Consider the following 27,656-nt stretch of genomic DNA (forward strand, 5'->3'; position numbering starts at 1 on the left):
ACCAAATGACACCATCAGGAGAACTTTAAACTTCTGGAATTCTCCGCCACACCATCACCAAAACGCAATAATCCACCAACGCCCATCTCTCGATCCCCCATTACCTCAAGGGATGGTATGATCTATATGTCGTTTCGTTTGACTTAAACATGTCCGTCGACTAAATATATGGAGACTCAAGTTTCGGAGTACGGCTCTAGTCGAAACCAAAATCCTGACTCAAACATCAAAATACCCCCTTGAAAGATCCTGAAACACCCAACGACGGAGAAACCCTTGATCAACGGAGCTTCAATCCATGCAACAGCAAGGAAACATTCCCCAAAAACGTGATTGATAAACATGAGCCGCGTCATCTTCAACATTAATTGCCAATAAAGCCCAAGACTCACGGATAGACGCCCACATCGGCCCCCGATATATCGATTATCGACAAGGTCTCTAAACACGAAACTTGAGCTTGTTAGCCTTATCCATCGGCCTTTTTTTCCTGCAGACTAACAAACTCAATCCATCAGATCTTTCCACTAATGCAGTCAAAAGTTTACCCCTTGTCCCTTGCAGAGATCGCCAGGGGATCCAATCGTCGTTGATCAACTCCCTGCTTGTGTTTGTCAGAGCCTCTGGATCTTGAAACCATCAGCTTGCCATCGGAGCTGGGATTCGCTGGCGTCAATATGGAGCGTCTACGCGGGTTCTGGGTTACGTTCGGTAATAGGAGTAATTAGTTGACAGACTTTAACGACCATCCCATGTTTTAGTTTCGAGGCACATCGTATATAAACGTCCGTTTCTCTGAAGTTTCTGCTCAGCTTCTGATTCTCTCCATCGCCACTTTCCCTCGCTCTTTTCTTTCATCACTAGACTTTCAGTTGCAGGCATCTGTGGTCAGTCCTTTTCCCACGACCTATTCCCTCTTTTCTCTTTCCTTCAAGTACATTATATCCTTCTTTCAAGATCAAAATGGCTGTCCTTAACCTTGTTACTTTGGCTTTGGCCCTTTCTTCTCCGGCCATGGCCCGACCTCGCCCACAGTTTGGCAACGGTGGCGATGCCCAAACACCCGGTGCTGGCCTCGGCGGTTCTCTCCCTACTGCCCTTCCCAGCGGCGGCTCTGGCCTCATTCCTTCCGGCCTTCCCAGTCTAGGAGGTGGTAGCGGAGGTGCTATCCCAACCCCTGGCAGTGGCTTCAGCTTCCCCGGCAGCGGCAGTGGGAACGATGCCCCTGCTACCACTCCAGGCACTGGCGGCGGCTTCTTTGGCGGTGGCGGCTTTCCCGGCCTTGGAAACTTCTTCGGAGGAGGTAACGGAGGCGCCAACACTGGTAACGGAGGTGGCTTCTTCGGTGGTGGAGCTAACACCAACACTCCCCCTGCTGCAGCTCCAAGCGGTGGTCTGCCTGGAGGAAATGATGGCAACACCGGCGGTGGTGCTTCTGTCCCCGCTCCCATTCAAACTCCGGGCACCGGAGGTAGTGTACAAGGCGCATCCTTCCGAGGTCGTGGTCGATCTCGCAACCAAGACTCGCCTTCAAGCTCTGGAGGCAGTGGTAACTCTCAGGGTGGAAACGGTGGCGGCCTCAGTGGAAGCCAGCCTAGCGGTGCCATCCCTACCTTCTCTGCCGGACCTGGTAACGGTTTCGGCGAGGGAGGCAATGGAGGAAACGGCGGTGCCACTGAGGCTCCTGTCGCTCCCACTCTTGTCCCTACCCCAGGCAGTGGGCTCGAGGGCCCAGGCACTGCTCCCAGCGGTGTCATCCCAACTTTCGTTGCTGGACCAGGAAACGGTTTCGGTGATGGTAACAGCCCTGGCACCCCTAGCACTCCCATTCAGACTCCTGGTACCGGAAACCAGCCTGGCGGTGGTCTAGGTGGAAGCCAGCCTAGTGGTACCATTCCTACTTTCGTTGCTGGACCCGGCAATGGTTTCGGTGAGAGCGGCAACTCTGGCAGCCCTGACACTCCCGTCCAGACACCCGGCAGTGGAAACTCAGCCGGAGGTGACCTTACTCAACCCGATAGCGGAAGTGGAAACGGCAGTGGAAACGACAGCGGAAATGGCGGTGATCAGACTCAGCCCAGCGGTACCATTCCCACCTTCGTCGCTGGACCTGGTAACGGTTTCGGCGGTGGTAATGGTGCCGTCACTACCCCTACTCCCGGTGCTGGCCTCGGTGGCGGTAACAACAACACCCCTGAGACTCCTGTTCAGACTCCAGGAGCCGGTAGCGGTAGCGGCAGCGGAAACCAGTCCGGAGGTGCTATCCCAACCTTCGTCGCTGGCCCTGGCCAAGGCTTTGGTGGTGGCGACGGTCAGAACGGAGGCTTCCAGAAGCGAGCTCGATCCTCTCAGTAAATGGATTCTTGTTGAATAGACAATGATTTTGATGGATCTTCGATGTTTAGGAAACGAAGAGGATAGTTCGTGTTTATAATTCTTGGGTGAAAAGCAGAGCTTAGCACTTCACTATGTATCTACCTCCATGGCAGCACCTTGAGTTGTCGATAGAGCAATTTTGGCGAACATATCTTCCTTCCAGTGACTGTACTTTGTCCGTTTCGCCTCGCTAAGAAAGTCGTACTTGTCTTGAAACATGGTGTCCGCCTTTTTGATTTGCATCTTTGGAATCGTCTCCTCATCCTGCATCTCGACATCCTCGAGATGGCTTCTTTGGGACAGCTTGACGACATCTGCTATTCCTTGATACCAGTCACCCGTGAGCCATGCTCGTTCGTTGACTTTGGCAACCGCATCATCGAAATCCTTAGATTTGACGGTCGACCAGCCTTCCCAGGCATCCTCTTCCGCCAGATCCTTAACTGTTACTTCATTTCGTGCTCTGGCGAGAAGAGCAAGGATCTCTTTTCGAAGAGGGACATATCCTTCCCTGTCAATACCTTCGCCAGAAGCAAGAGCTTTGACCCGCATAGTTACGAAAAAGTAGATGGCGGCAAACAAAGCCGTGAGATTCTGCAGAACCCACTCGTCATCTGTTCGTCGACCCGCAGGTGTTATGATGTTCTCCATGCCAGCCAAAATTGTAGGAGCCAGCTTCTTGTGGTCAGTTTCTGCACAAACCCATCTTGTGGTAGGATGAATCCATGCATGGAGATTGACTCCGGCGAAAGCTTCCTTCTTGCGAGTAGATTTTGTCGGTGTACCGGTAGCCCCCTTTGTTGGTGTCCTGAATTGTGCTAAACTTTGTTCTTTTGTTGGCGTTGCTCTTGACGGTAGTGGTCGTGAGGGTGGATTATCGGCATCACGAAATCTTGAACCTGGTGTTCTTGTTCGTCCTGGAGTAGCTCTTGTAGGAGTTGAGCTGCCGCGCAGAATGTTATCAAGATGAGTGTAGAGACGCTTGTAGATACGAGGAGGAATTGGCGGTCTTGGTTCGATAGGTGGAAGATCAAGAGTAATTTTTAGGCTGTTATTGTCAGTCTCATATCTCAAAGTCATCTCATAACACATACCGATCACACGCAATGTTTGCGCAAGCATATGTTCTAGCAATCTCTTCATCTGCCTTCAGGGTACTTGCTTGATGCCGAGACTGGGCAAGCAAAGAACCTGCAAGTTCCACGAGAGCTGGAGGTAGATCAGAGCCATATGTTGGCATTAATGAGAGCAATGCTTGTTCAATTTGACGACTCATGTTGATGATCTGAAGTTCTCGTAGCCGCGAGGTTTGATGTAGCTTGTGAGATCAAGTAGTCAATATTTAGATGGAGAACGCGGTTGGTATGGAGACGCGTTGGACAGTGGTTTATTTCTGACGCCAAATCACGGGATATGGACGATGCTTAATTAGAATCCCCCACCAAATATTGCTTGTAGATCCCTCGGTACGACAAGGAATAGAGATGAGTTTGTAGGGATTCGGGGAAGTTCAATAGAGTCCAACCAAAGGCCTAGTTATGGCATCGATCTTACGCAAAGTATGTGCCTGTTCTAGATCGACCACGGAGAATATAAAAGTTAATTTACATACCTCCAGAGTTCAAAGAACGGTCCAGCCAAAGTTATAGATACTCAGTATTGAGGCCGTCCAACAGCCATAACGTTGTACCTGGGAGATAAGCTTTTAGTGGCTCAGCGCTTCCGGACCCCTGGCAGCCCACCTCCAATTCCAGATCAATAGGGACCACGTTCGCTTGAGTCGTTGCTACCTTAGGTCCTGTCCTTTCAGATTGGAACTTCACTCCTTTAAAGTCGGCCTCTCCCAGCGTCAATTGCCTTGTTACAACTGCATCGCACAAGTCTAGACTTCTTGCTCCTCTTCTGCATTTCTCGCGCCAGGTCTACAATACAATGCGCACTGGTGTCTTGCTCAGTGTCGCTTTTGCGACCACCGTCTTTGCTCATGGCGGCGCTCACTCACAGAAGCCTGTCGTTGATGCCAATGCAGACTGGATGACCAAACATATGGCGGGTATGTTACTCTCCTGTTCCCTCTGAATTGCGCTACAAAATTACTGACGCAACACTTCCAGAGGAGCATCATGTGCAAGGCTGGGACGCCGACTCCTTCTTCACCCTCCACGATTACAACAGCGACGGCTGGTGGCAAGCTGCTGAGTTGATGCGAACGTACGGTCTCTTCGATGAATCAAACAAGGGCATGGACGAGAAGAAGAAGGACGAGGTCCGCGATGTTCTGCTGGGCCTTCTCGATAAGGACGGTGACTCCTCTGTCAGTCGCCAGGAGTGGACGGACTTTATTAAGTCTGGAAAGACACTCCCCGACCTTAACACCGGCCCCGGCCACCACGGCGATGACGAGTACGAGTATGAGATCCACCATTGGGAGAAATACCACGACGACAACACCAAGCTCGAGGACCTGACACATCCCGAAGACATTGAGCATTTTAAGAAACACGACGAGATGGAGGATGCCCAGGAACGCCTCGAAGCAATGCAGAAGCTCTCCATCGTCGAGGCCAACATCCCTCAAAAGTTCCGACGACAATAGACGATAGGACGCGATACTGAACTGTATTTTACTTTACCTAGAATACCATGACTGGGGCAGGGACTCGGGGCGTGTGTGATAGGGGCGCATGACATCATGATGGATGAATCTGAAATTCTATGTACTCGATATTGTTGGGATAATAAGCATGATACACAATATAGCTAGATCTTGTAAACATGAACGTCAAAAACGCAGTGCCAGACGCCTGGTGCGAATGTCTTGACAAGCTCGATATGCTCGGCCTTGGCTGTCCGATCTGTTCCTTGGCTCCAGTCGTCGAATTTGCGCTGTATCTCCTGGCGTCTTGCTTCCGTGTCGTTTGCGCCAACGTTTTGGTGAAGATGCAGCCATGTCTCACTGGCTGGAGAGGACATATCCCATGTGTCTCTCCAAGTTGGTTCGCTTGTTGGTAGGAAACCACAGTTGATGTGCCGTATGTCTTGTGCCATGCCATTACCCTGTAGCGACTGTATCCTCTGTAGGGCTTTCTCATTGCTCTCCAGGAATACAATAATCTGCTCTCCTCCGTTTACGATGTCTTCGTTTGGTAGGGCCAGATCTTCGCCTTGAACAATTCGAACGCTCCACCGGTTTGCTTTGGCGCCACGTCGTAGACCTTCGACACTCCATGGGTTGATCTCCCAGCATAAGACTCTCATGCCAAGTCGAGCATATGAAAAGACAAAGTAGCCGATTCCAGCGTAGAGATCAACCGCCCATGAGCCCTGAAGTGTCTTGTTCCCCATGCCCAACAGCCTTGCTTTCTCTTTGACATTTCCCCGGCTAAACATTGTCCATCTGGGTGCCCAAGTTTGGAATATTCCATTTTGCTTCGTCGAAACCCACAAAGTGTTTTCAAAATCTTCTTCAGAAGGTTCATCCGCTGAGGCATCTGAAGACCCAAAATCTCCGTAGAGAGTGCGCAGCCCACTTGGACTTCTTCTCACATTCTCATCCGCTTCCTCGCCTGCCTTGTGTAGAGGGATGCCTTCATTCACGGCAAGATGAGTCAATGGCTCCTTTGCCTGTGTCGACAGCCGTGCTAGGATCTTAGACCAGAGTTGTTGGCATGAATCTGGGCCAGCGTCTTGTAATGTGGTTGTCCAGGGTAAGGATGTGAAGCTTCCTGTTGGTAGCAAGACCATGGGTTCATAAATGGTAAAGCGCTTGGGTGCGCTGTTCAAGAGTTGGGCTTTCCATTCTTCATCTTTGCCTATTACAGAGACCAGCCCTGAATCAAACCATTCGTTGATGGCGTTTTGTATGGGGTTGCGCTTGGGGGCCTTTGGTTTTGACATGTTGGTGGGAGGTGGAGTTTGGTGAATGATCCACCGAGAAGGGTTCAGATAACTTCTACCAAAACAGAGTTGTCGATGTCATGAGGAAACACTTGATAGAAGAGAGTTACTGTGTACTGAAACAGCCAAAAGACAGCACGAATATCACAAATGTAATAAATGAAGTGATCATCCTTGCTCGTAATTGAGATACCAACTCTACCCAACCCATAACCATCCATTTGCATTCCCACTAAAAATCACCGATGGACCATGGGTATTTTGACCCTATGCTATTCTACATGCAACATATGCCATTAAGTCCGTTTATGCGTACACCATTCTTCATCACAGGAAGTAATCACCAGGTCCCCTTCTGTTTGCTGGGACATGTCTCTGATCGTCGGGAACGGCAGAGAAAATGCTAAACCTGGGGTTCAAATCCTTATCCACAGCCATGATAGAAGCAACATTACCACAGCGGTAGCAGTAGTTGGGTGCCGACCAGACAGTCACTACCGAGTTCTCTGGGAAATGATACTGATCATCGTTAGTACAACCCTTGTCGAGAAAGAATGACGCTAAATACCTTGTAACCCTCGTTAACGAGCTGATGGGCTCGAGCAATCAATTTCAATCCGTTGACATGATTGAATTCAGTTGCGACCTTGTCTCCGAATAGCCATCCAGCGCCACGAGGGCTGATAGCCCACGTTTCGACATCTTCTGGATCTGACCACACCAAGTCACAGAACGCACCCTCGTGGGGAATCTCTTGCGCACGGGCAACAACTCGGATTTGATCAATCGTCCTAATCTCAGGACTCAAACCACCGTGGACACAGAGAATCTCACCGTCGATGATGGCGGCAAGGACGAGGAAATCGAACACATGACAGCAGGCCTTCCAGACAGAGGCATTGCCGTACTTTTGCTGACACTCTTCGTAGAATCCATACACCTGGGTAATTTGTCGAGACTCGTGGTTACCACGTACAAGCACTATTCTGTCAGGATATCTGTGGAATATGGTTAGCCAAGACACGCGACCAGCACCAGGGTGTGCTTACTTGGCCTTCAGGCACATTAGTAATGTGAATGTCTCCAGGCTGAAGTAACCTCGATCCACGAAATCTCCCAGGAAAATGTATCGAGTATCGGCACTTTGACTTGACTTGTTCACTGTGACGCCAGACTCGGTTTGGTCTGCCATTGTGGAATCAGGATCTTCCTCTGCCTCGACTGCCTCGGTCTCCTCCGCGCCGCTGGATGTTGCATTCTCGCCCGAAGACTTTATCTTCTTCCTCAACTTGGGATTTGTGATCTCTGTTGGTGGCTCGATATCGTCCGAGGTGATGACGGTGGTAGCTGTCTTCGGCGCCTGCACGTTGGACTCGCCTGGCATACCGCCAGATACCCGGAAGAGCTCCAGAAGGTCGTAAAACTGGCCATGGATGTCGCCGCACACAGTGACGGGAGTGCAGACTGGCTGAATGTTGGATTCTGAGGTACCGAGTCAGCAGGTCAGCGGTGCATCTGAGTCTGGCGGTCTTCACCTTCCATCAAAATCTCCTTGACCTTCTCGCACAACTCCTTCATTGCGCGCTCAGGCAAGTAATGACATTGTTTGGCCTCCTCTAGCCACTCATCAAGGCCGGCATTGGGCCCCAGGTTCGCAGGGCCCGGTCGAGGTACGCCTGAAGCCATGATCTAGCATGCCCCTTCAATGGAAGGTCTATGTGGGAGTATGATGGCGGGGAGAGATATGCCAGCCCAGCGTAGCCTGTACTGCGATATGTGAGGTGTTGGTCGTGGTACTGGTACACATGCGGCGAATCGGGTGGGGCTTATGCTTAGGCCTGCTTGCCTTGCTATGGAGGGGTGCGATAGTGAAACGCCGGGAATTCTTCGGCCATGACCAGAGAGAGAAACTTTGAACAAGATTCACCTGCTGTTTTGGTTAATCTTATAAATGATTCTTACCCACTTCAAGATTTCTCTTTTACTAACTTACATATTCCCCTTTGCCATTAAAAATATCATACGAACTAATAACCAAGACTACACGTGAGGAATTCATCGTTCGGTGGATAATCGCATATCTCTCCAGTATCGCCCCACTGCCACTGGCGGGGCAGCAAGGCCGCGATTCATCAAGCCTTACAGCACTCACTTGAGCCTTTCGCTATATCGATCAACATTACGGTATCATCAGTTACAACCCGAGGTATATGCGGTATGCGAGATGTCAGCTCAAACACCACAAGTCCTGTCTCGACGGGCAAACGGAGGTCCCCAGACATCATCAAACCAGACCTCAGAACCAACAAAGGTGATTAGTGACGTTCGGGAGCAAGGGACATAGATATCTGACTTGTTTCAGGGAAAGGGGCCACACGAGAACAGTTCTCATGGAAAAGCTAGAGGGAGAGGCTCTAATGCAAGATCTACCGAGGCCAATAAGGTGACATGACGAGATTCGTGAGAAACGACGACACTCTGACTAACTATGATAAAAGCATGCGAATGAGAGCGAAACTCCAAAACCGACCAAGGCTAAGGCTCATAACGAGGGTGAAAAGCTCGTGATACGTCGTCTCCCTCCTGGAATGACCGAGGCAGAATTTGTATCAATTCTTGGAAGCGAGTGGGAGCTGGGTAAGGGCAAGATTGACTGGTTTTCCTTCGTGGAAGGAAAGATTTCTACTGAGTATGGCACTGAATACTGCCGCCGAGTTTTATATTACTAACGCCGTCCAAAGCCCCTCGAAACCCTCTCGGCCTGGTCGCGCCCACGTTCATGTTATGAAAAAGGATGATATCTTGCCTCTGAGCAATGCTGTGCGAACCGCAGTTTGGGAGGATGCGAAGGCATCTTTTAATAGCCCTTCTTTGATTGGTCCTCCTTCTGTTGAGTTTTCTATTTACAAAAAGATTCCAAGCAATAAGAAGCGCACCGATGCTCGGCAGGGAACAATCGATCAGGATCCTGAATTCATGGCTTTCTTGGAGGAACTGGCGAATCCAGCACCACCAAAAGAAACCGTTGAGGGAGAAGAGGGCGACGATCTTGGTAAGGCGGAGGCTAAAGTCACCACTACGCCACTCATCGAGTACCTTAAGGAGAAGAAGGCAAGCAAAGCCAAAGAGAGCTCATCCTCCAAAAATTCCAAACACGGGCAGGATTCTAGGAGCACCAAGGGGAAGAACTCGTCCAAGGATGAAGACTCGGGTAAGAAGAAGGGCAAAGAGTCCAAGGCCGAAAAGGGAGAAAAGGCTCCCAAGGAAACCGTCAAGATCCTCACCAAGAAGGCGACTTCTGAGCCGAATGCGGAGGCCTCGAAGACCAACGCTAAAAGCCAGCTCCATGACTCCAGCGCCCAAGAAACTGCACCCAAGAGTCGACGTGCGGGAATTTTGGCTGCGGCAAGGATCCTCCAACGAGATCTTGGTCTCAGTCCCGGAAGTGCGCATAGAAAGGCACGTCAAGACGCTGCCAAAGCAGATGCAGATGCAAAGACACCTGAAAAGGAGAACACATCTACTGCGGAAACAAAGGCTAGTTCTTCTGAAAACCCATCTACACCTGCAAAATCAGCAGATGTCGAAGCACCAGAACCGAAGGGACGAGGTGCTGCAAATGCGAACAAACAGCAGCAAGCAAACCGCAGAACTCGAGGCGGAAAGGACGCTGAAAAGAGTAATCGAAAGGAGAAGGGCAAGGAAAACAGCAAAGAGAAGGAGAAAGTCAAAGAGAGCACATCGAGCCAACCAGCTCCCAATCCTCCAATTGTGCTTCTCAAGAAAAAGGCTACAGATGCCGAATCCAACCCACCGGGGAAGCCAGCAAATGCCGCAACGCAAGCGCCGGCCTCACAGGGAGGGAGGTCGAAAGCAGAAAATGCAGCTGGTGGCTCTAAAGGCGGATCCAGTAAGGGGTCCAATGCCCAGAAGAAACCTCCTACTGTTTCTCCTGACGCTACTCGTGGCTTTGTCAAGCATGCCAACCCCTCTCAAGGTGTTACTGAGGCGTTGCTTAAACAAACACTCTCAACTTTTGGCACAATTACCTTTGTTGAAATTGACAAGAGAAAGGGGTTTGCCTATGTTGACTTTGCTGAACACGAGGGTCTTGTGAAGGCTGTTACAGCCAGTCCTATCACTGTTGCACAGGGCACTGTGCAAGTTTTGGAGCGCAAGGACAAGAAGCCTGCCAACACGAACGCAAACGCGGCAACGACAGCACCAGCCCCAGCTCCAGTTGCTGGATCTGCTGCGCCGGAGAAGGGATCTGGCCGTGGTCGACGTGGACGAGGTGGAGGCAATAAGGCAAAGGATTCTAGTTCCAACAATCAAGGGACTGCTCCTCCTAGTCCAGCTCCGGCCAACGCTGGCGGCTGAGTGCAAAGAGATGTTTTTCGGACTTTTCTCGAACATTTTACCCCTCCAGCGAACAGCCTAATCTGCGCCGTTGTGCCGCTGTTATGAGCCTAATGTGCAACCCAGTTGCTTAACAAGTCCAACTTATCTCAAAGCATGGACACTACGCAGCCAGGAGTCGGGCATCAGAGCAGCTGAAACATTGCAAGCGGTTAAGAGCACGGCTGATTTACAGTCTTTGTGCCTTTGCGTTGCGCGCGCATGCTACGAATCCAATACAGAGTGGATCTTTTGATAGACAATTACTCCAGCGGAAGTGGCGTTTGAGGAAGGGGCAGGTGGCATAGCGAGTAAGGGGGGTGATTATGCTAGGTTCAGAGATCGAAGCAGCAATATGACTTTTGCGTCTACAGTTCGTGTTGATAAGTGATTACATTGAGTATGTGATTAGATGTGCGCCGCGCGGTGCAGTCTTGGAGTTAAAATGTCAACATGCACATGCGGATGCTTCATGGGCCTTCCGACTACTTGCCTCCAGAACAATGCAGATGCTTGATCTTGCATGAACCGAGAGAGGGCTTCAATTACCACCGTAGTCTCAGATAAATCCCGCAAGAGCCTCTTTGGCGAATGCCGTCATTCAGTTGGTCATTGCGTACGTGGGAGAGCAACCCCTGAATCAAGTGCGGAGAGTCATTATGACTCACAAGGCGTCAAGAAAGTGAGGGGAAAACCAGATATTGAACTCATAGTCACAAAGGCAGAAAAGGGAGCAAATGTTTTAAGAGAACATTTTTAAATCAAAGACTCTAGTGCTACTAATACTAATAAACTATCCTAACATGGGTGGTATCGTTCCTACACAGGCTGTTGGACCTGCATCCTGTAGCAAACGCGTTACAAATCTATCTGGTATGACAAACAAGAAGAACGAAAATGTGTATCTAGAAAAGAAAATAGGAACAAGAAAAAGAGAAAAAAAAAGTAAGGACATAAAGACGTAAAGAAATCCAATCCCTTCGAGGGAACACCTTTTTTTGAAAGCCAAACAACACTGTACTTTTTGGTATCCCAAAACCGAAAATTGCGCCGTTCCTATATCCATTCAAGCCTGAATCCTTGGCCATGACGCTGAAATCGCTCCAACTGAAACCATGACAACGTACAACAACAATGCAAGAACAAATCCAACTGCAATCGCTTCGCTCTGTGCAAAAACCTTCCTTGCATGCGCCTTTGCATCCGTAAACCATAACGTCTCTCCCACGCTCCGACGAGCAGCTCTGAGTCCAGGCAAACCGTCCATGCTCAGCACGTTGGTTTCCTTATGATAATCCAACAACGTGTTGTTTTCAACTCGCTTTGCCACCCACATATCCATTGTGGGCCTCTCCTCAAACACAGCCAGCTCATTCACTTTACCATCCACACCCTCTTGAAGGACTTGCTCAAGAGACAAGTTCTTCTCAGAGGTCTCATCAGGTGCATATATACCCCTCTTCACCCGGGGAACACCGAAGCCACAGCTTGTCTGGGCTTCAAAAACATCAGCCAGAATGATGGCTCTGGCGCCATCAAATGTAGAACGCTTTCCCTTGGAGATTCGACGGACCAGATCTGGGAAGGCTGGGTCATCCCATTCGACAATCCTGGACCGGCAGAAGAAGCGGACAATCCGAGGGGCGGGACCGAAACTCATAAACATCAAACACAGGCGGCCATTATCGTAGGAATGGGCAATAGTCTCACATCCGGAACCAGTGCGGTCGATATAGGCACACTGGTTGGGTCCTAGAACAGCGAAGTGCGAGTCTGAAAGGCCTTTGGGAGAGACATTGATATGAGAGCCATGAGTAGGAGCAGAGCCTGTGAAGAATACAGGTTGCTGCTGCACCCAGGCGGCGAGGTCCTCAGGAATGGAAGGGTAAAGCTTCATGGCGATGATGTAAAACGTATGTATGAAAAGCAGAGATCCCAATCAACTCGATTGGGGTCTGTGTATAGCTGCAAAAACCAACAGAAAAATAAATGTAAGTCTAAGTTGGGATGCTGCGAGTGGGATTGGATAATCCTGTGGGGAGCTTAAATATCTCGGCCGGCGTCGGTAACCATATTCCATGCGGGGGAAAGGCGACACATTAGTAGACTAGGCCTGGAACAACTCGCCATTGGAATTGAGTCATAATAGGAAGGTGACTGGCCAGAATCCGATCATCGGTAACAATTGGAAGAGATAAAGAGGTGGAGCTTGGTGTTAAGCCCTACCTACTAGGATCTCACTCCTCGAGGGCGTCTCGAAGAGGGAGTGTGCTCATGTGAATCATGTCGATCCCCACGAGTATCCTGCCTTGACCTGTAGCCCATTGTCTTTGGTGGCATGCGGTCAGAGACCACGTAATCTTGAGAATGGCAGATCAAACAAGACAAAAGAATGATTAGTTAGGGATGGGGTAGGCATGGTAAGAACCATCCTCATACCGCTCATCATCGTATGCGCTGCTGTCGCTGCTGAAGTGACCATTGACAATGCTGGTCGTGCGAGGGACATTGGAATAAGCCCCGCTAGACACAACACTGGCGGCCTTGCGTCCTGTTGCCATATGGCCGTAAGCGTCAAAGTCGCTTGAAGGGGCATCATAACGAGGAGACCAACCTCCGGGACCCCATGGCTCGATGAAGCTGGTCTGACGAGGTGCCACGGCAGGGCGCTCATCAAACCGCTTCGACAAGCGTTCCTTGGCCTCAAATCTTTCCTTGTCCTTGGGCTTTTCGCTGCGCGGGGGGCGTCCTCGATCCTCACGGTCGCGGTCGCGGCGCTCGCGATCATCCCGGTGACGTCTCTCACGAGTGTGTTCCTCACGAGAGCTCTCTTCCCGCTCAGACTGGTGACGATCCTCCTGCTCACGGTGGCGGTCCTCGCGAGGCTCTCGCTTGCTGGATGACTTGGTAGAAACCTTGCTAGAGGCCTTGCTAGAAGCCTTGCTGGAAGGACGGGAGGGGTTCTTACGGCCCTCCTGAATAGGGGCGGGAAGAGGACTGGGCATTGGGCTGGACATGGGGCTCGTCATGGCAGACGAGGGAGCTTGGCTGCTTACAGCATTGTGGCGCATGGTCAGGTTCTCATGCTTGGCCTGGAGACCGATGAAGCGTTGCTCAAGATCATGGTGCTCGAACTTGACGCGCTCATTCAATTCCTTGAGGGCCTCCTTCTCCTCCTTGAGGGCCTCCTTCTCCTCCCTGAGTTCCTCACACTCATTGTTCAGGCGGCGTTTATCGCCCTTGAGTTCCTCGAAGTCGGTGTTAAGACGGCGATTGTCCTCTCGTAGGACATCGGCCTCAGAGCGCACACCCTCGATCTGGGCCTTGAGCTCACGGCACGAGATTGTAGACTCATTGAGCTTGCGGGTGGTCTCTTCGAGTGATGTCTTGGACTCGTTCAACTTGCGGGTGAGCTGCTCGATGGTGGCCTTGAGCTTGTCGTTCTGGGCGCTCAATTTGTCGTTCTCGGCATTGGCCTTGTTGAGTTCTGTGTTGGCCTTTTGAAGATCGTCGCGCAGCTCGGATTCGATATCGAATTCATATTCGTAGTCATGGTCTTGCACTACAAAAGCAAAGGTTGTGTTAGTCGGCTGAGGCGGGGAACTTGAAAGGCGACCATTGAACATACCAGTCAAGGCCCTTGACTTGGAGGAGGAGGAAGAGTTAGTGCTTCTGGCGGAGACAGTGCTCCTAACAGAGGAGCTGCTCCTCTTAGATGGGCTAGCAGAAGTTCGCTGGTGGAGAGGCATGGCGTCGGTTTGGGCTGTTTACGATCGCCAACAACTAGAAAGAAGAAATAGAGAAGAGGCGAGAAGTGACGCCAAAGTGGTCTCGATAATGTGTGTTCGTGGTTATTTTGTGGTGTTAACTCTGTTCGCTGCGGTGCAGCTCTGCCCAACGACCAGCGGTGTAATTTGGTCTGGCAGGCGGGTAGAAGAGCGCGGGCGTTTTTGGCTGGAGGCTCTCTACGGGAGGGGTTGTAGCGGGAACGGGAGCGGGAGCGCGAGGGGCCACAAAGGCAAAAAAAGGTGACGTCGAGTTAAGAGAGATGAGTTGAGATGTAAACTCAAGTTAGTTGTTAACTATTGCTTTACCAACAAGTAAAACAAAGACGATAGATAGATATCCTTTCTGTAGCACAGTACAGAGTAGAATAGATTATTCGAGAGAAAAAGGTCGGAATAAACCTGTGTGTGGTGAAAAGAGAAGTGAGTTCAGGTGCAGGCAGAAGAGGGAAAAAGTAGAATATTCGGGTTGATATGGGTTTTGTCAAACTCGGCTGTGGGAGAGAAAAAAAAGAAAAGGCCTACCTACAGGCTACAGGTGTCTTAGTTGCTGGAATGGGGGGTGGGCTATAGAAGGGGGGCGCAATAAAGGAAGGGCCAGGCCTAAGACAAAGCAAGGCAGGTAGGCAGACACAGAGGCAGGGGATAGAGTATCAATATGGAAAGAAAGGAAATTGAAGTGAATGAGGTGCTCCTTCTAAGACATGGTTGTTGTCGTCTGTGTCTGCCTCAGAGTTTACCTATGGAAAAGAAATTCCTTGCTTTTTCAGCTACTATCGTCTTACACACTTACATCCATACACTCGCTCTTCTTTGATCTATGCTCAACATGGACAGATGACGACAAAACGCAGATGGGGAGACAATTATCTGCGGTCTGCTATGGTCTCGCCTATACATACTCAACTGCACGTCTATGCAGAGTCGGTACATTGCGGTGCACGCAAACGCGGAGAGAGACGGAGAGACGGGAAAGGGACAGACAGACAGACAGGATGCAGACTCCTCCTCTGATCCTACATACTTAGGTACCTACCTAGGTAAGGTATGCAGTACTATACACACCCGCACCGCACATGCACCCGAGGAATAGGGAACAGCCATCTTCTTCCTCTCCCATCCTCATCACTGCGTTACAAAATAGCATCAACCCCTGTCCAGACTGAGAGAATAAAGGGAGTTGAGGGTGTGTGCGAACCACCAAAGAGGGAGTGAAGGGGAACTCTTTTTCCAACCTCGTGATTGGAACATCAGAGACATGGTAAATGGAAACTGGGCCTGGCGCACACACTCAGACTCGCATTTGCGCTTCAGACAAGCCATGGATCCTTTCTCAACACATTAAACCCGCCAGTGCGGTATGCGCAAAGTCGATGAGTGAAAGCGTTGTGACGCCAACACCAGGGACCGCAACCAACGCTCAATGCCCAAGGGGAGCCGACTAGAGCCCAATGCCCACTTCGCCCACACCTCCAAACGTTAAACCCCTGTCAAAGCCGGGGTCCTTTTCTGTTTCTCTGCCGGTTCGGCTTCTAAATTCTGGTCTTTTTGTGCTCTTATACCACCCCCGGCTCTTTGCTTGGACATTGATTCCTGAATCCCTCATATCGCCGAAAAAGGGGCATGATATGGGATATTTGTATGTATCATTATCCCTGGCCTGTGCTACGCCGTAACCTAGGCAAAGCAAAAGAAAACACCTGCAGCGGAAAAGCAACGAGAAAAGGCCTAGACAGAGGAGAGGGCTTAGAAAAGCGTTGCCGACATCGTCACCGTCTTTAAAAGCTACCCCCAGTCATCATCAGCCAGACACCCTGGATGACAGACAAGGGGGGGTCGGAAACAGCCAGTTTCACTTCCGTTGATTGTCATGATATCCACGAACATTTTACATTCCTCCCACTAACCACCCTCCAAAAAAAGATACGGAAGAAATTATGATTCACATTGTCGCAACGTTTACAATACTGGTTCGCCAACACCAGCCTATTTTTGACAAAAGGTCGTGTTGTTGATTATCTGCTGGCCGACGACTCCGCTTCATGCTGCTTCGTGGCTAAGTACTGTCACCGGTGCGGACACCGCCATATGAGCGAGCGACCAAGTCACTTCTTACGCCGCCCCTGGAGCGCCTCCGCTGCCCACAAAGCACCCAAAAGAGTCCGTTTTGGACGGAAGCTATAGGAGAGTGACTCATCGGGCTGGCGGAGTGAAGGGGGCTCGCTTGACGTGCGACATGCTAACATGGAAGTTTCGCCGTATCGTTGGTTGCGTTTCTGCGCCGTCACCCTTGTCGTCAATGCGACTTATTCGGCACATGGAAAGAAAGCTTTACAATTATTTCGTGTGTGTGCAAACATCCATCCAACTTCAACTCCCGTGGTGCGTTACTCCTGGACCAGGGCAGCCATTGATGTGATGCGTGTGAAGCCCCCCTTGTTCGTTTGTCTTTGGTCGCCCAACCCTTTCAGCTCGCTTTCTTGCAGCCGGGAGCAGATGAGTGGCAGCATGGCTTCGGTTGGTAACCCATGATGTCTTCTGCAGGATGTGCGATATCATGCGCATCATGAATGGAGGGAAACGATTTACACTACACTGCACTACCGATGTAGGTACGATATCGTGCTGCGCTTCTAGTTGGTATTCCAACATACATAATCGTGGGGAGACATCGCTCAACAGGTCGGAATGGAAGAAGAGCTTGTGTGTGGAGAGCAAAACCATTTCAAGTCAAGACCCATGCCCTAGTCCTCGAGAAGCCGCCCATCGCCGGTCGCCCGGGCCCGGACCCGGGGGACATCCGCCGGGAGGGCCTCCCGCTTCTGGGGGTTTAATAATTTAACCTGCGGTACGGAGTAAACGCTTGAGCTTCTTTCCCTACCCGCTTGTCAGAACAAAATTGGGGCAGAATGGAAAATTCTGACTCGGCGGGAATGGAGTGTTTGATGTTGACTGGGGCTGGGCCATTAGACTGATAAGCGCCCCCCTTTGTTTTCGGCTCGTGAGGTAGCCTCGAGCTAGTTTGACTCTTGCTGGCATTCAATGCTTGATTATGAGCTCTTTTGTGGATAGAGTTGAGCGAGCTCCGTCATTATCGTAGGCTCTCCTTGCATTCCCGCATTCCGTCGCCAAGCTACCCCGTTACCACGTTTCCAGCCCTAGCTCCTTATGCTTTATTGCGTGCGTTTGCACTCCCACCCCCTGAATTTGACAGTTTGTTGACCAATTTCAGATGTGGAATTCTGTGTACCGACCCGAGGTCTTCAGCCCCAAGCCCAGCCCGGTACGTACCCTGCCTTACCGACCCAGCGGGAGGCTGCTCCCGTCCACTGGGCCTCCACCTCCAGGTTTCGTTTGCCTATAACGGTAACGGTCGCTAAATGACTTGCGATGCGGGTTTAACACGGCCGACAGGCTTCTATAGGATTTCCGAACTCGGAAAGTAAACGTCAAACCTTTTACCGTGGCATCGCCAATTAAACTGCGGATCTACCCGCTTGCTGGCGATTCTCAACCAAAGGCGTATCAAATTGCGATATCGCGTTTTCAAGTCACGCACACTCGAGATCAAGGTGTGCCGTTTTTACAATACAATTTGTTGATCAAATTGCTTGTCATTCCTACACTACACACTATACACAGCCCCTGTCTGTTTTGATAAGCGCGACCAATTTATTCTGAGGCCCTCCATGTGAGTCAAACTGGATAATGCTGTTAGGAAAGGTCATGTGAAAATACTGCACCCCAGCTCCTAGACCAACTTTACTTCACCCAGACAACCTCGAGCCAGGCCTCGCAACCTCTTCGCACTGGTCACCCGCTTTCAGACTCACACCTCTTGGCGCTCTCATGTCATGCTCGACGTCCTCCACATCCGTCACGATACCACCACTACGGGTCCCTCCCGTGTACTCCACACCCTTTCTTTCATTCACGGTACGGAACGGTCCCTCAAACCTCGATACTAAATCGGTGTGCAGCCATTTTCCCTTGTTACCACACCCTCATCAGACTGTCCTCTCACGGATCAAGGCACTGCCATATGGATGTATGTATATGCATGCGTACATATTCTCAAACCGCTCCTCCACCAGTTCCACACATCAATATCCAATGTCTCGTCGGCCCCCAAAAGTTATCCTGGTCGCCTTTTTCCACTTAAACCAGGCGACCAATCCTTATGGTGCCAAAGTCCCCTTCTGCCTAGAATAGGACTTTTTCTTTCACCATCTCCCGCCAGTTTTCTAAGTTTGAGGCCGCCTCTATTGGTCATTCAGTCATTACCCCTCTCTCTTTGGTTGCCTCGCCTGCCCCTCCTTTTCACGTCGTCGTTATCTATGACATGCCCCACGAGTTTCGGGAGAAGATGCGCGATACCACGGGATATCGCGTTGCACCGCGTAGAGTGCTCGGCTAATTACAAACAAAAATGCAGGTTTTAGTATGGTTCGCCAGGAGACAGTAAGGCACCAGTGTGCATATCGAGCTGTCGAGAACATCCGCCGTCTTACAAAGCATGCGATTATTGCGGCTTAAATGCACTGCCATCATGCCACATTACGCCATGGCAGTGCACAATGCTCGAGCAATTACAATCCAGTCTGTTCCTTTTGATTCTGTTGAGCTGGGAAGGAACCGCAGATCTCTAACGATATCTTTGTGTTGCTAGTTTGCTTACCTGATGCTTAGTGTCGTTGCAAAAGTGAAGTTTCTAAGACATTTTATATCTGGATGCTACCCTGAGTTGAGTTGAGTTCTCATGACCCTTCCCTCCTTTTTATTTATGATGGGATTCGTACGTCACAAGATAGCTTTCATGCAGTCTAGCTTAACCACGCGGTCACATAGAATACCTAGTTATGTTTGTAGGTTCAAGAGGGGTGCAAGTTGTTCTTAGTGGGAGACTATCATTCTCTCTACTCGACCACATAGGGTATCTGTGTATGAACAAACTCCGTCTAACGTATTGCTATGCCTCCTCTTGTAGTAGAATGTAACCATGGCGAAAGACATAGGTTACGTCGAGTTCATATGACCTGAAATCCAGCCTTTATCCAGACAGGGGAGTATCCAACTGCAGAGTATCAGTATACCACCAAATGAGATTGAGAGGCTTCTTCATACCTTGGCAACAAAAGAACAAAGCCTCTATGGAGGAAAGGAATCGCGAAAGGGAATAGTGCCAGATGATGGCGGTGTTGACAAAGGGGGAAAGCAAGGACCAGTCTAGACCTTGACCATTGTTCTATTTAGATAATATCATGATACTCATAAGAAAACCATTTGAGGTTATAAAGAAAGGCCGATTAAGGAATTAACAAACGCGCCGTCGCTTCAGAACATCATCGTAATACTCCGTCTTCTCAGTCTTGGACTCGACAATTGTAATCAGACCAAGATGTCGCTCGCGTAGTTCATCGTACTTCTTCTTCCAGAATCCAGATTGGTTCGTCCAGTACTCAATCTGCTTAGTCAAGTCTGCGACTCTTCGACTGATGCTCTGGTCGATCTGTTTAGATAGCTCGCGTACTCTAAAGCGAAGATCTCCATTGTCATCTCGTAGAGTCTTGTTCTCCTTTTCAAGTCTGCATATCTTGGCGCGCAGCTTCTCTAGCTCGAAGTGATAGGTGTGAACTGGGGGATCACAGGGCTTTTCGGCTGCACGACGAAGACATTCGTTCTCGTGGGATAACTTGGCGATTTGATCGTTCAGAGAGGGGATGACGACGTGACATAGTCGTTGAGTCTCTGCCTCGGAACTGTGAAGCCGAGATCGAAGGGTTTCATTCTGGGAAGCGTATGCTTGGTTGGCCTCATCTAGAAGTTCGTTCTGTCGTACAAGAGTCCTCCATTCTTCGCGGCTGACTTTGTAGTAATCGCATGGATGGCGGTGGGAGTGATGGTAGGATCTGGAGCGCTTGATGGTTACGAGTTGAGGACGCCCATCAGGACTGGTCTCGACATAACAGCGGCGAGACATGTCGATCGATGTTTCGTTTCACTGTGTTTCTTTTTGGGTTCGATAGTCGAGGTAGTCGAGAGTTGCGTCAAGTTTAGAAGACAGAAGATCCGGGTTTAAGATAGTTGGGTATGATGGAAGATATAAGGAAAGTGTCTCGATAGTTGAGACTTATAAAAAGGTCTTACGGTGATATGAATGACCTATTATTGTCTCGAAATAGCTCCCACGGATATAAAGAATGACAGTTGAAAGAGACAGTCGGGTCAATGCAGGTGATCAAAGAAGGTCAGAAGTGTTTGAACAAGGGAATTATGCCCGCGAAGAGCAAATGCTTTTTATAAGCAATCACTTATAGTTGAGCAATCACAGAGAACTCGCATCAAAGACATTCTAACTTGAATGTTCCACTTTGAGAAGCACGCGGACGCGAAATTCTCAACATCGTGGCTTATAGAAGCGTATGATGTGGTAAAGTGTAAGTGAGTGAGTGTCTGAGTTAGAGCGTAGGACTCAAACTGTGGCAGAGCATTTACATAGTATGGGACTTTAAAATTAGTTTAGGTTGAAAAAGAAGAACCAACATGAGTATTTTGGAGTCCTTGGAGTGGCGCGTGGCCATCTGTTGATTTTGTCTCATTGATGATGGTGGTCATTTTACAGAGCAGGCAGACAGACAGAGAAAGTCAGCAATACGCCAGAGGACTCAACTAGATACAATAGCTTGACTAAGTAAGAGTTATGATAGATAATGCTATGTTTATGCATTGATCGGAGCTTGCAAGTTCTTTGAAGTGATGAGTTGAACTGATAGGCCAGTGTATTAATGAAGTTGTCAAAGCGCGTCAAAGAGATCAACGGAATTAAAGCCCTGGCGGCTGCGGCTAATGAATACTACTAAAGAAAGGGCACCTATAGAAGATCAAAACCGCCATGTGTCGTGCATCTTTAGCTGAGTGACGTGCATGTGCAGGTGTTGGTTCCTGATGAGCGTGAGCGGGACATCGCGTGGTTGGGCTGATAGTCAAGAGACCTAGAGGGGACTGTGCAGTCGTGATAGGCACACTGTAGATAGACATACTGACAGTAGCGAATATACAGTGTGAAACATGGAAATGACTGTGCTTGTCCGCATGACAGGTACATCAGGCCTCCAGTCTCTCCTCTTCAACACCATCATCTTCAAAAATAGGCATCATCACCACGGGACCCCTTGCACTTCCGCTCGCCCTTGCAGAAACCAAAATGCAAGCACTTTATTCTTCGGCTCGGCCCAGCCACGGTCAAGACCCTGCCTGCCTGCATCCACAATCGCAAATGTCTCTGTGAATAGCCTCAATTTACATTCTACCTTAGGTACTAATGTATCCCGCCAAAGACCGCCCCCAACAAATTAGTCCTCGTCAACTGTGGCTGAGTGTCCGGATGAAATGAGCCACCCTTGGTACTATCAGACTGCTCTACCCCATGCTGCGAATTGATTGCGCCTTGGCTGAGCCCATCCAAACTGTCTTTGACCAAACGGGGGCCCATCATCATCTTCATCCTCATCATCGTAGTTTCGATTTCTGAAACTTCGAGGAAATCTCCCCAGTCTGACCCCATCGCCATCCGGCATCCTGTTCCTATTCCTATTCCTATACATAGGCAGATCATGCCCATGAAGCATGCATCTATCTGAACCTTCCTCAGTATGCATAGCACAACCAGGATGGCTGCAGGTATGTTGGTCGCAGAATCGCGAGTCACCATCTCTAATCCCGCGGGGTCGCGTATTCCTTGGACGAGGACACCCATTTACAGGGCACTCGTGATCAACGCAGAACTGGGATGATCGGGTCCTAGGGGCTGGACAGTCGTGGACGTGACAGATGTGGTGTTGGCAGAATGGACTGCCGTGTTCAGGTCTTCGGCCACATCCTCTTCTGTCATGGATGCCTGGACACATATCATAGGGATCTATCCCTTAGAATCTGAGTCAGCAGCTGCAACAGAACAGATCAAGTGAACTCACCGTCGTCGTAGATAGGATATCTCATCCCTGGAGCCGGATATCTTCTTCCTCCATATCTAGCCCCCATATGTCTACTATAGTGAGGACCACAAAACCTACCCTCCTCCACTTCAGCGTCACAGCCATCGTAGGCACACTCGTGCTGCGGACAAAACTCCCTCCCAGTCTTCCTCATGCGGCAGTTCCAAGTCCTACACGTATGCTCCCTGCAGTACTCACCAGGGGTCTGCCTCCCTCTTACACAGCCTGGCTCGACACACGTATGCGCACTGCAAAAAGCACCCCTCTCGCGACCATCGTCACAGTCATGTGCCTCGCAATAATGTGCACCACAGAAAGGTGTGGGGTGTCCGTTCTCGCGAGTATGGCAGAGGCGTGGACAGTGCGGTCTAAGGCATTGACGATGACGCTCGCAGAAGCGTTGAGGGTCGTCTGGATCTGTGCCTGGAGCAAAGGCACCGCAGTAAGGCTCGTTGCAAGTGTGAGATCGACAGAACACACCAGCGCCGCCGTCTCGAGGATTCCGACAGCTGTCGTACTGGCAGCGGTGGTCGTCGCAGAGCGGGAGGTATTGATCATGATGCCGAGATCTCAGATTCTGACAGTCTTGATACTCGCAAAGATCTGTAATTGTTAGCTTTTGAGTCAAAGAGTGCAAGGGGCTGCCCTACGAAGCTGTGGGCAATATCTGTATGCCAACATATCCCCTTCCTTGACCTCCAATCTACATTTCGTTCCATTGTCTATTGCCTGACATTGAATATCTACCTACTAGTTAGCCATTTGATCCTGGTTAGAGATTAGCAATGACAACTCACGCCGAGCACAAACAGAGGCTCTGGGTAACGTCTGTATAGGACATGCTCGCCCGTTCTGAACTTGTCAGCACGCATGGAACTGGCAATAAATTGACGGATACATCCGCCCATTCACCTGTATACGGACTGGCTGATTGCGACACATGGTCCCTGTCGCCGCACAGGCCGAAGGCCAGCCGCGCCTTAATTCATATGGCATGTGATACATGTTGAAAAGGGGTAAGATGTATTGTCTCTCTGCACTTCAGACTCAAGGCCCAGAAATCAGGACCAGAGCGGCAATTTATGCACTCATTTATCGTGCTCATGCGGCTCTGCGCTTGAACTGAACGTCCACGGCACGTATCACAAGATAGAGAGCCGAAGTCATGGGCTGCCACCAACGTGGATCAGTACTACTCTTCATGCAGGACACACGGCGAGCTACATCATGAAACGAACCACTGGGATGCCTTTGTAAGCTCCCGGCTGCAAGATCGCGAATAGGCGACTCAGGCATTTTCAACCTTGTGGCATGAGTAACCTCACCCACAATGGCAATCTTCAATCTTGACTCATCGTCAGTAGCACGGCATATCACAGTACCAGAATAAAATGTTTGGTTGAAGATTAGGGATGATTCAATTGTCTATCTCCCGCTGTTTCCAGTCATCATCTATCATTTCACCTCCTAATTCGTGGTATCATTCCAAGCCAGACCTCCACTTCACTGCGCTGTCTCTATCCCTCTCGTCTCTCTCCACTCCCTCCTTTTCCCTTTAATTCGGCCATCGAGGCTTTCTTATCTATAGAAGAAGAAACTTTTTTTTTCGCGGAAAAGACTATAGCCAACTGCGCCTAGCACCCCCTGATGCATACCTAGTTGCCATGGCTCGCTATAAAGCAACTGGTCCGCCGTCGAAATCAACATTTATAAGGAGAAAAAGTGAACAGAAACACCAAACAGTTCTTTGAGCCTAACAAGGTCGTGCGTCAAAACAGCCCACTGTATGTGGTCGTCTTTTCAAGCATATTGTGCAACGTTGTGCTACATGGACTCTGCCACTGCTGCCTGAAGTCCTTGCAACAGTGCTGCCTCCGCAGCATTGTCGTGCATGTGTTGATCTATCTGTGTTTGCGTATCTGGAACTGGCACCTGACCATGTGTGTGTAAATTAGGCGTGGCATTTGCAGGCGGAGGAGGAGAAGGGAATGTGAGCTGAGTCTGTGGAGCTGGCGGGAAGTGAGGCTGAGGATGGTGTTGAGTAACTGGTTGAGGAGTTGGTGTATGTTGTGGCGGCGGGGAGTGATGTAGCTGTCCGACGGGTGTCGACGTATGGGAGCGAGCTTGAGCAGCAGCCTGGGCGTGGGCGGGAGAGTGCATAGCACTGTGCTGCTGCTGAGGTAGTTGTTGTTGCTGGGATCGCGGGGTCTGAGGAGACATAGACATTTGTGATTGAGGATGCGCTGCTTGATGGGGCGACTGTTGTGTTGCCGACATAACGCTTGGCCTTGACTGCGGCAAGGTCGATGGTGGATATCCCGATGAAGTGGCTGGGTTGTACGAATGGGCAGCTGCTTGATTGTGCGCCTGGCTTTGCTGCGACGACGCTGCCTGAGCCGCATTCTGAGCAGGCGTCATAACTCCTGAACCAACGGCTGATGCTGGCGTTCCTGCAGCCCTTCCCTGTCCTTGTGGAGAGTTCTGCAACCCTCCAGCCAGTGTCATGATTCCCTGAATCTTAGCCTGGTCCTCCTCCGAAGTCATCCTTGCGCGTTCTTCAGCCTCCTTTCTCGCTGCCTGTGTAGGAGCTCGTGTCTTGAGCTCGCCTGTGACAGCCTGGAGATAATATGGCATCTCAGAGTTGGTCTTGAGGAAGAACAACTTGAGATTACGAGCCTTGTCCTTGAGCTGGACTTGTGTCCGATCTTTAAGTATATCTGATATTGTACCCTGCGCCCCAAACAAGGTGAGTATCTGACTCCAATGGGGCCCTTTGACCATGTCCAAGCCTGCCATGAGAGCCTTCTCTTCGTCCTGAGTCCACGGCCGACGTGTTGAGTGGATGCCTTCTCTTCTTGTATGAGACGCATTCTTGGAGAGGGCTGCTTGACGAGCCTTGTCGTACAACAATGCACTGGAGCAGGTCTGATGTGGCGGGAGCTGATGGCCTGGTTCTTGAGGCGGTGGTTGTGGCTCAGGGATACTCTGCGTATATGATGAAAAGTACGGGTTCTGGGCTTGTTGTTGTTGGAGCTGGTTCAGATATGTTTGGGCTGCGTTCACATTAGCTAATGATCTTTGCGTTCTTCTGGGACCTAACTCACTCGTGCTTGTGGGAACTGTAGGTTGATAGGGTACCGGCGACAAGCCATGTAGTGTAGTCTTGACATAGTGATCTGTGCTTTGGGCTACCAGCGCCTCCAGTTCCTTGTAATCTTGTTGAGTGCATTCCACTTTGCTGTTTGCCTGAGGAGTCAAGGCAGGTTCCTTCTCGGGGCTCTTGGTAGGCTCGACCACGGCTGGCGGTTCGATTGTTTCGGCGACAGTGGGTGTTTGCTCAGGTTGAGGATTGGCCTCGGCAGGGGTGGCAGTGGTATCTTCAGACAGTCCAGCCAAAGCATCTTGAACAAGCCCGGAAGCTGTCTTTTCAAAGAAGGATGAGAGCTCGTCCAAGTCGAGATTCGCATCGCCGGTCGTATCGCCCAAGAGGTCAACTGCAGTCTCTTCGCTAGATCGCATAGGATGGCCTAATCTTGATCCAAGGTCCGACATCAATGCGAGCCGTGTCTTTACACATGTCGAGACTTGCCGCAATAAATCGTCGACCTTGTATTTCTCTCTCAAAACAGCTAGTACTGGTGAGTAAGAAGCTCTACATTGTTGCCGACAAATCACTCACCAGATTCGGTAGAAGCTTCACCCTCAAGAGACGTTTTCCTCGCTCGGACGGAGGTGATAAACTCAGAATCGGCGGGCGTAAGATCGAGCCCGTTATGAAGCCCCCGTAGCTTTTCTTCCATGCCATTGATTAGTGCCTCCTCCAAAACTTGCTCCTTGGGTTGTTCCTGAGATTTTGTAGCAAGCGCATCGATGGCTACTTGGGTTTTGAGGGAAAGGTATAGATCGAGCGCATCCGAACCGAGGTCTGAAACTTGGCCTCTGAAGATGGAATGGAAGTGCTGATGAGCTTCGGAATAGGATGGCGTGGTCTGTAGTAGCCAGATACCGAATTGAGCAAGGTTCGCTAGATCGAGGATCGTACGGGATTCGTGGTCGTGGAGGTCCGGATCGTCGGCTGATAGAATGGGCCCCGAAGAATATATTTGCTTGATCTGCGCAAAAGAAGCTTGTAGGTTGCGAAATGACTTGGCGTGTTGTGAGTCGGCATCTTGAATAGGTTTTATCGAGTCGTCGAATGATTGTGAGAATAAGAGGAGGACAGAAAGTGCCTATCCCACCCATGTAAGCGCTGCGGTATCTCTCAAGTCGCGCCACCTACCAAGTTGCCAAGCGCATGTCGACTGGCTTTGCGCAAATACTTCTGAGGGTCGGAGAAGAATGAGACTGAAGGAGGTGAAGGAGGAGGAGGCGGCGGAGGTAGGTTATGGTCGGTAATGCCATCAATCTCCATGGGATCGTTCGAGGAACCAAAGACGAAGTCGTTGACATTGCTGAGCGCATTCTGTACGAGAAGCGCAAGGCCATCTTCGAGTTCTTCTTCAGCACCTTGGGGAAGATCGAGTGCATGCTCAGAGGGAGGTTCGGCTTCAGTCTTAACCCTCTTCGACGGGTCGTCGCCGTTAGACTCCTCTTCAAATGGTCGTTTAGTCGCAGCTTGCATGATGGAATCGAGGTCAAGGCCGAGGCCCTCGAGAATGTCAGCTTCATTAGTGGGCTCTTTCTTGATCCCTACGGTCACTACAGTCAGCATTGAGCAAAGTTCGTCTGTTGCGACAGATGTCTGCCGTGAAGCAGCGGGACCTGTACGCACCCGTCGGGGACATTCCCGCGTTGAGCTCCGGCTGGCCAGGCTCAGCCATTATTTCGACTTCACTAAAGCATAAGCAGTGAAAGTAGCGTCCAACGGTAGTTTTAGAAGATCTCTCAGGTATAGGCTCGAGGCGTGGTGCTGTTCGGCGCGGCGGCGTAGTCGTCAATACGGCGGATGATGATTGTTGGAAGTTTTTGCCCTCCAAAACGGCCCTACGAAATCTACTATCGATACACAGAAGAAAACTGGGGCGGCAAAACTCAAAGAAGTCACCTCAAAACAGAAGAACCTTGGTGAGTTATCCATGCAACGAGGGCAAGAGTCAAGTTGGCGTGCCCCTGAATCAATGAATGGTTATGAGTTTATCCAATTATATCGTTCTTGGTACAAAAAATTATGCTTTTCTGGGAGGTCCGTCAAAGGTTGATCAGTACT

The 27,656-nt window shown here is 50.2% G+C and overlaps 11 protein-coding genes across 11 annotated transcripts; 3 read left to right on the top strand and 8 right to left on the bottom strand.

Annotated features, from left to right (window-relative positions):
* Window positions 1-963: 963 nt before the first annotated feature.
* Window positions 964-2,355, top strand: FTJAE_9941 (uncharacterized protein; the record flags this gene model as incomplete). Its single annotated transcript, XM_037356914.1, has 1 exon — window positions 964-2,355. One exon carries the CDS (start codon window positions 964-966, stop codon window positions 2,353-2,355), a length of 1,392 nt encoding a protein of 463 aa, XP_037203024.1.
* Window positions 2,356-2,466: 111 nt separating this feature from the next.
* Window positions 2,467-3,652, bottom strand: FTJAE_9942 (origin recognition complex subunit 6; the record flags this gene model as incomplete). Its single annotated transcript, XM_037356915.1, has 2 exons — window positions 2,467-3,424; window positions 3,471-3,652. The coding sequence occupies 2 exons, from the start codon at window positions 3,650-3,652 to the stop codon at window positions 2,467-2,469; spliced, it is 1,140 nt and encodes a 379-aa protein (XP_037203025.1).
* A 656-nt stretch (window positions 3,653-4,308) lies between these two features.
* FTJAE_9943 (secretory protein) lies at window positions 4,309-4,972 on the top strand (the record flags this gene model as incomplete). Its single annotated transcript, XM_037356916.1, has 2 exons — window positions 4,309-4,429; window positions 4,491-4,972. The coding sequence occupies 2 exons, from the start codon at window positions 4,309-4,311 to the stop codon at window positions 4,970-4,972; spliced, it is 603 nt and encodes a 200-aa protein (XP_037203026.1).
* A 164-nt stretch (window positions 4,973-5,136) lies between these two features.
* On the bottom strand, window positions 5,137-6,273 carry FTJAE_9944 (tRNA wybutosine-synthesizing 2; the record flags this gene model as incomplete). Its single annotated transcript, XM_037356917.1, has 1 exon — window positions 5,137-6,273. The coding sequence occupies one exon, from the start codon at window positions 6,271-6,273 to the stop codon at window positions 5,137-5,139; it is 1,137 nt and encodes a 378-aa protein (XP_037203027.1).
* Window positions 6,274-6,600: 327 nt separating this feature from the next.
* On the bottom strand, window positions 6,601-7,959 carry FTJAE_9945 (phosphatase; the record flags this gene model as incomplete). Its single annotated transcript, XM_037356918.1, has 4 exons — window positions 6,601-6,792; window positions 6,842-7,271; window positions 7,323-7,755; window positions 7,809-7,959. The coding sequence occupies 4 exons, from the start codon at window positions 7,957-7,959 to the stop codon at window positions 6,601-6,603; spliced, it is 1,206 nt and encodes a 401-aa protein (XP_037203028.1).
* Window positions 7,960-8,497: 538 nt separating this feature from the next.
* FTJAE_9946 (uncharacterized protein) lies at window positions 8,498-10,653 on the top strand (the record flags this gene model as incomplete). Its single annotated transcript, XM_037356919.1, has 4 exons — window positions 8,498-8,584; window positions 8,636-8,716; window positions 8,772-8,962; window positions 9,015-10,653. The coding sequence occupies 4 exons, from the start codon at window positions 8,498-8,500 to the stop codon at window positions 10,651-10,653; spliced, it is 1,998 nt and encodes a 665-aa protein (XP_037203029.1).
* Window positions 10,654-11,737: 1,084 nt separating this feature from the next.
* Window positions 11,738-12,568, bottom strand: FTJAE_9947 (pyridoxamine phosphate oxidase family; the record flags this gene model as incomplete). The annotated part of the gene is made up of 1 exon (XM_037356920.1): window positions 11,738-12,568. One exon carries the CDS (start codon window positions 12,566-12,568, stop codon window positions 11,738-11,740), a length of 831 nt encoding a protein of 276 aa, XP_037203030.1.
* A 499-nt stretch (window positions 12,569-13,067) lies between these two features.
* Window positions 13,068-14,420, bottom strand: FTJAE_9948 (uncharacterized protein; the record flags this gene model as incomplete). Its single annotated transcript, XM_037356921.1, has 1 exon — window positions 13,068-14,420. The coding sequence occupies one exon, from the start codon at window positions 14,418-14,420 to the stop codon at window positions 13,068-13,070; it is 1,353 nt and encodes a 450-aa protein (XP_037203031.1).
* A 5,350-nt stretch (window positions 14,421-19,770) lies between these two features.
* FTJAE_9949 (uncharacterized protein) lies at window positions 19,771-20,436 on the bottom strand (the record flags this gene model as incomplete). The annotated part of the gene is made up of 1 exon (XM_037356922.1): window positions 19,771-20,436. The coding sequence occupies one exon, from the start codon at window positions 20,434-20,436 to the stop codon at window positions 19,771-19,773; it is 666 nt and encodes a 221-aa protein (XP_037203032.1).
* A 1,776-nt stretch (window positions 20,437-22,212) lies between these two features.
* FTJAE_9950 (uncharacterized protein) lies at window positions 22,213-23,008 on the bottom strand (the record flags this gene model as incomplete). Its single annotated transcript, XM_037356924.1, has 2 exons — window positions 22,213-22,353; window positions 22,760-23,008. 2 exons carry the CDS (start codon window positions 23,006-23,008, stop codon window positions 22,213-22,215), a joined length of 390 nt encoding a protein of 129 aa, XP_037203033.1.
* A 1,266-nt stretch (window positions 23,009-24,274) lies between these two features.
* On the bottom strand, window positions 24,275-27,270 carry FTJAE_9951 (Telomeric DNA-binding factor trf1; the record flags this gene model as incomplete). Its single annotated transcript, XM_037356925.1, has 5 exons — window positions 24,275-25,503; window positions 25,555-26,079; window positions 26,130-26,679; window positions 26,730-27,139; window positions 27,222-27,270. 5 exons carry the CDS (start codon window positions 27,268-27,270, stop codon window positions 24,275-24,277), a joined length of 2,763 nt encoding a protein of 920 aa, XP_037203034.1.
* Window positions 27,271-27,656: the final 386 nt, after the last annotated feature.

The sequence above is a fragment of the Fusarium tjaetaba genome (genome assembly GCF_013396195.1).
Source record: "Fusarium tjaetaba strain NRRL 66243 chromosome Unknown NRRL66243_c0000227, whole genome shotgun sequence".
In the NCBI taxonomy this organism is placed as follows: domain Eukaryota; kingdom Fungi; phylum Ascomycota; class Sordariomycetes; order Hypocreales; family Nectriaceae; genus Fusarium; species Fusarium tjaetaba.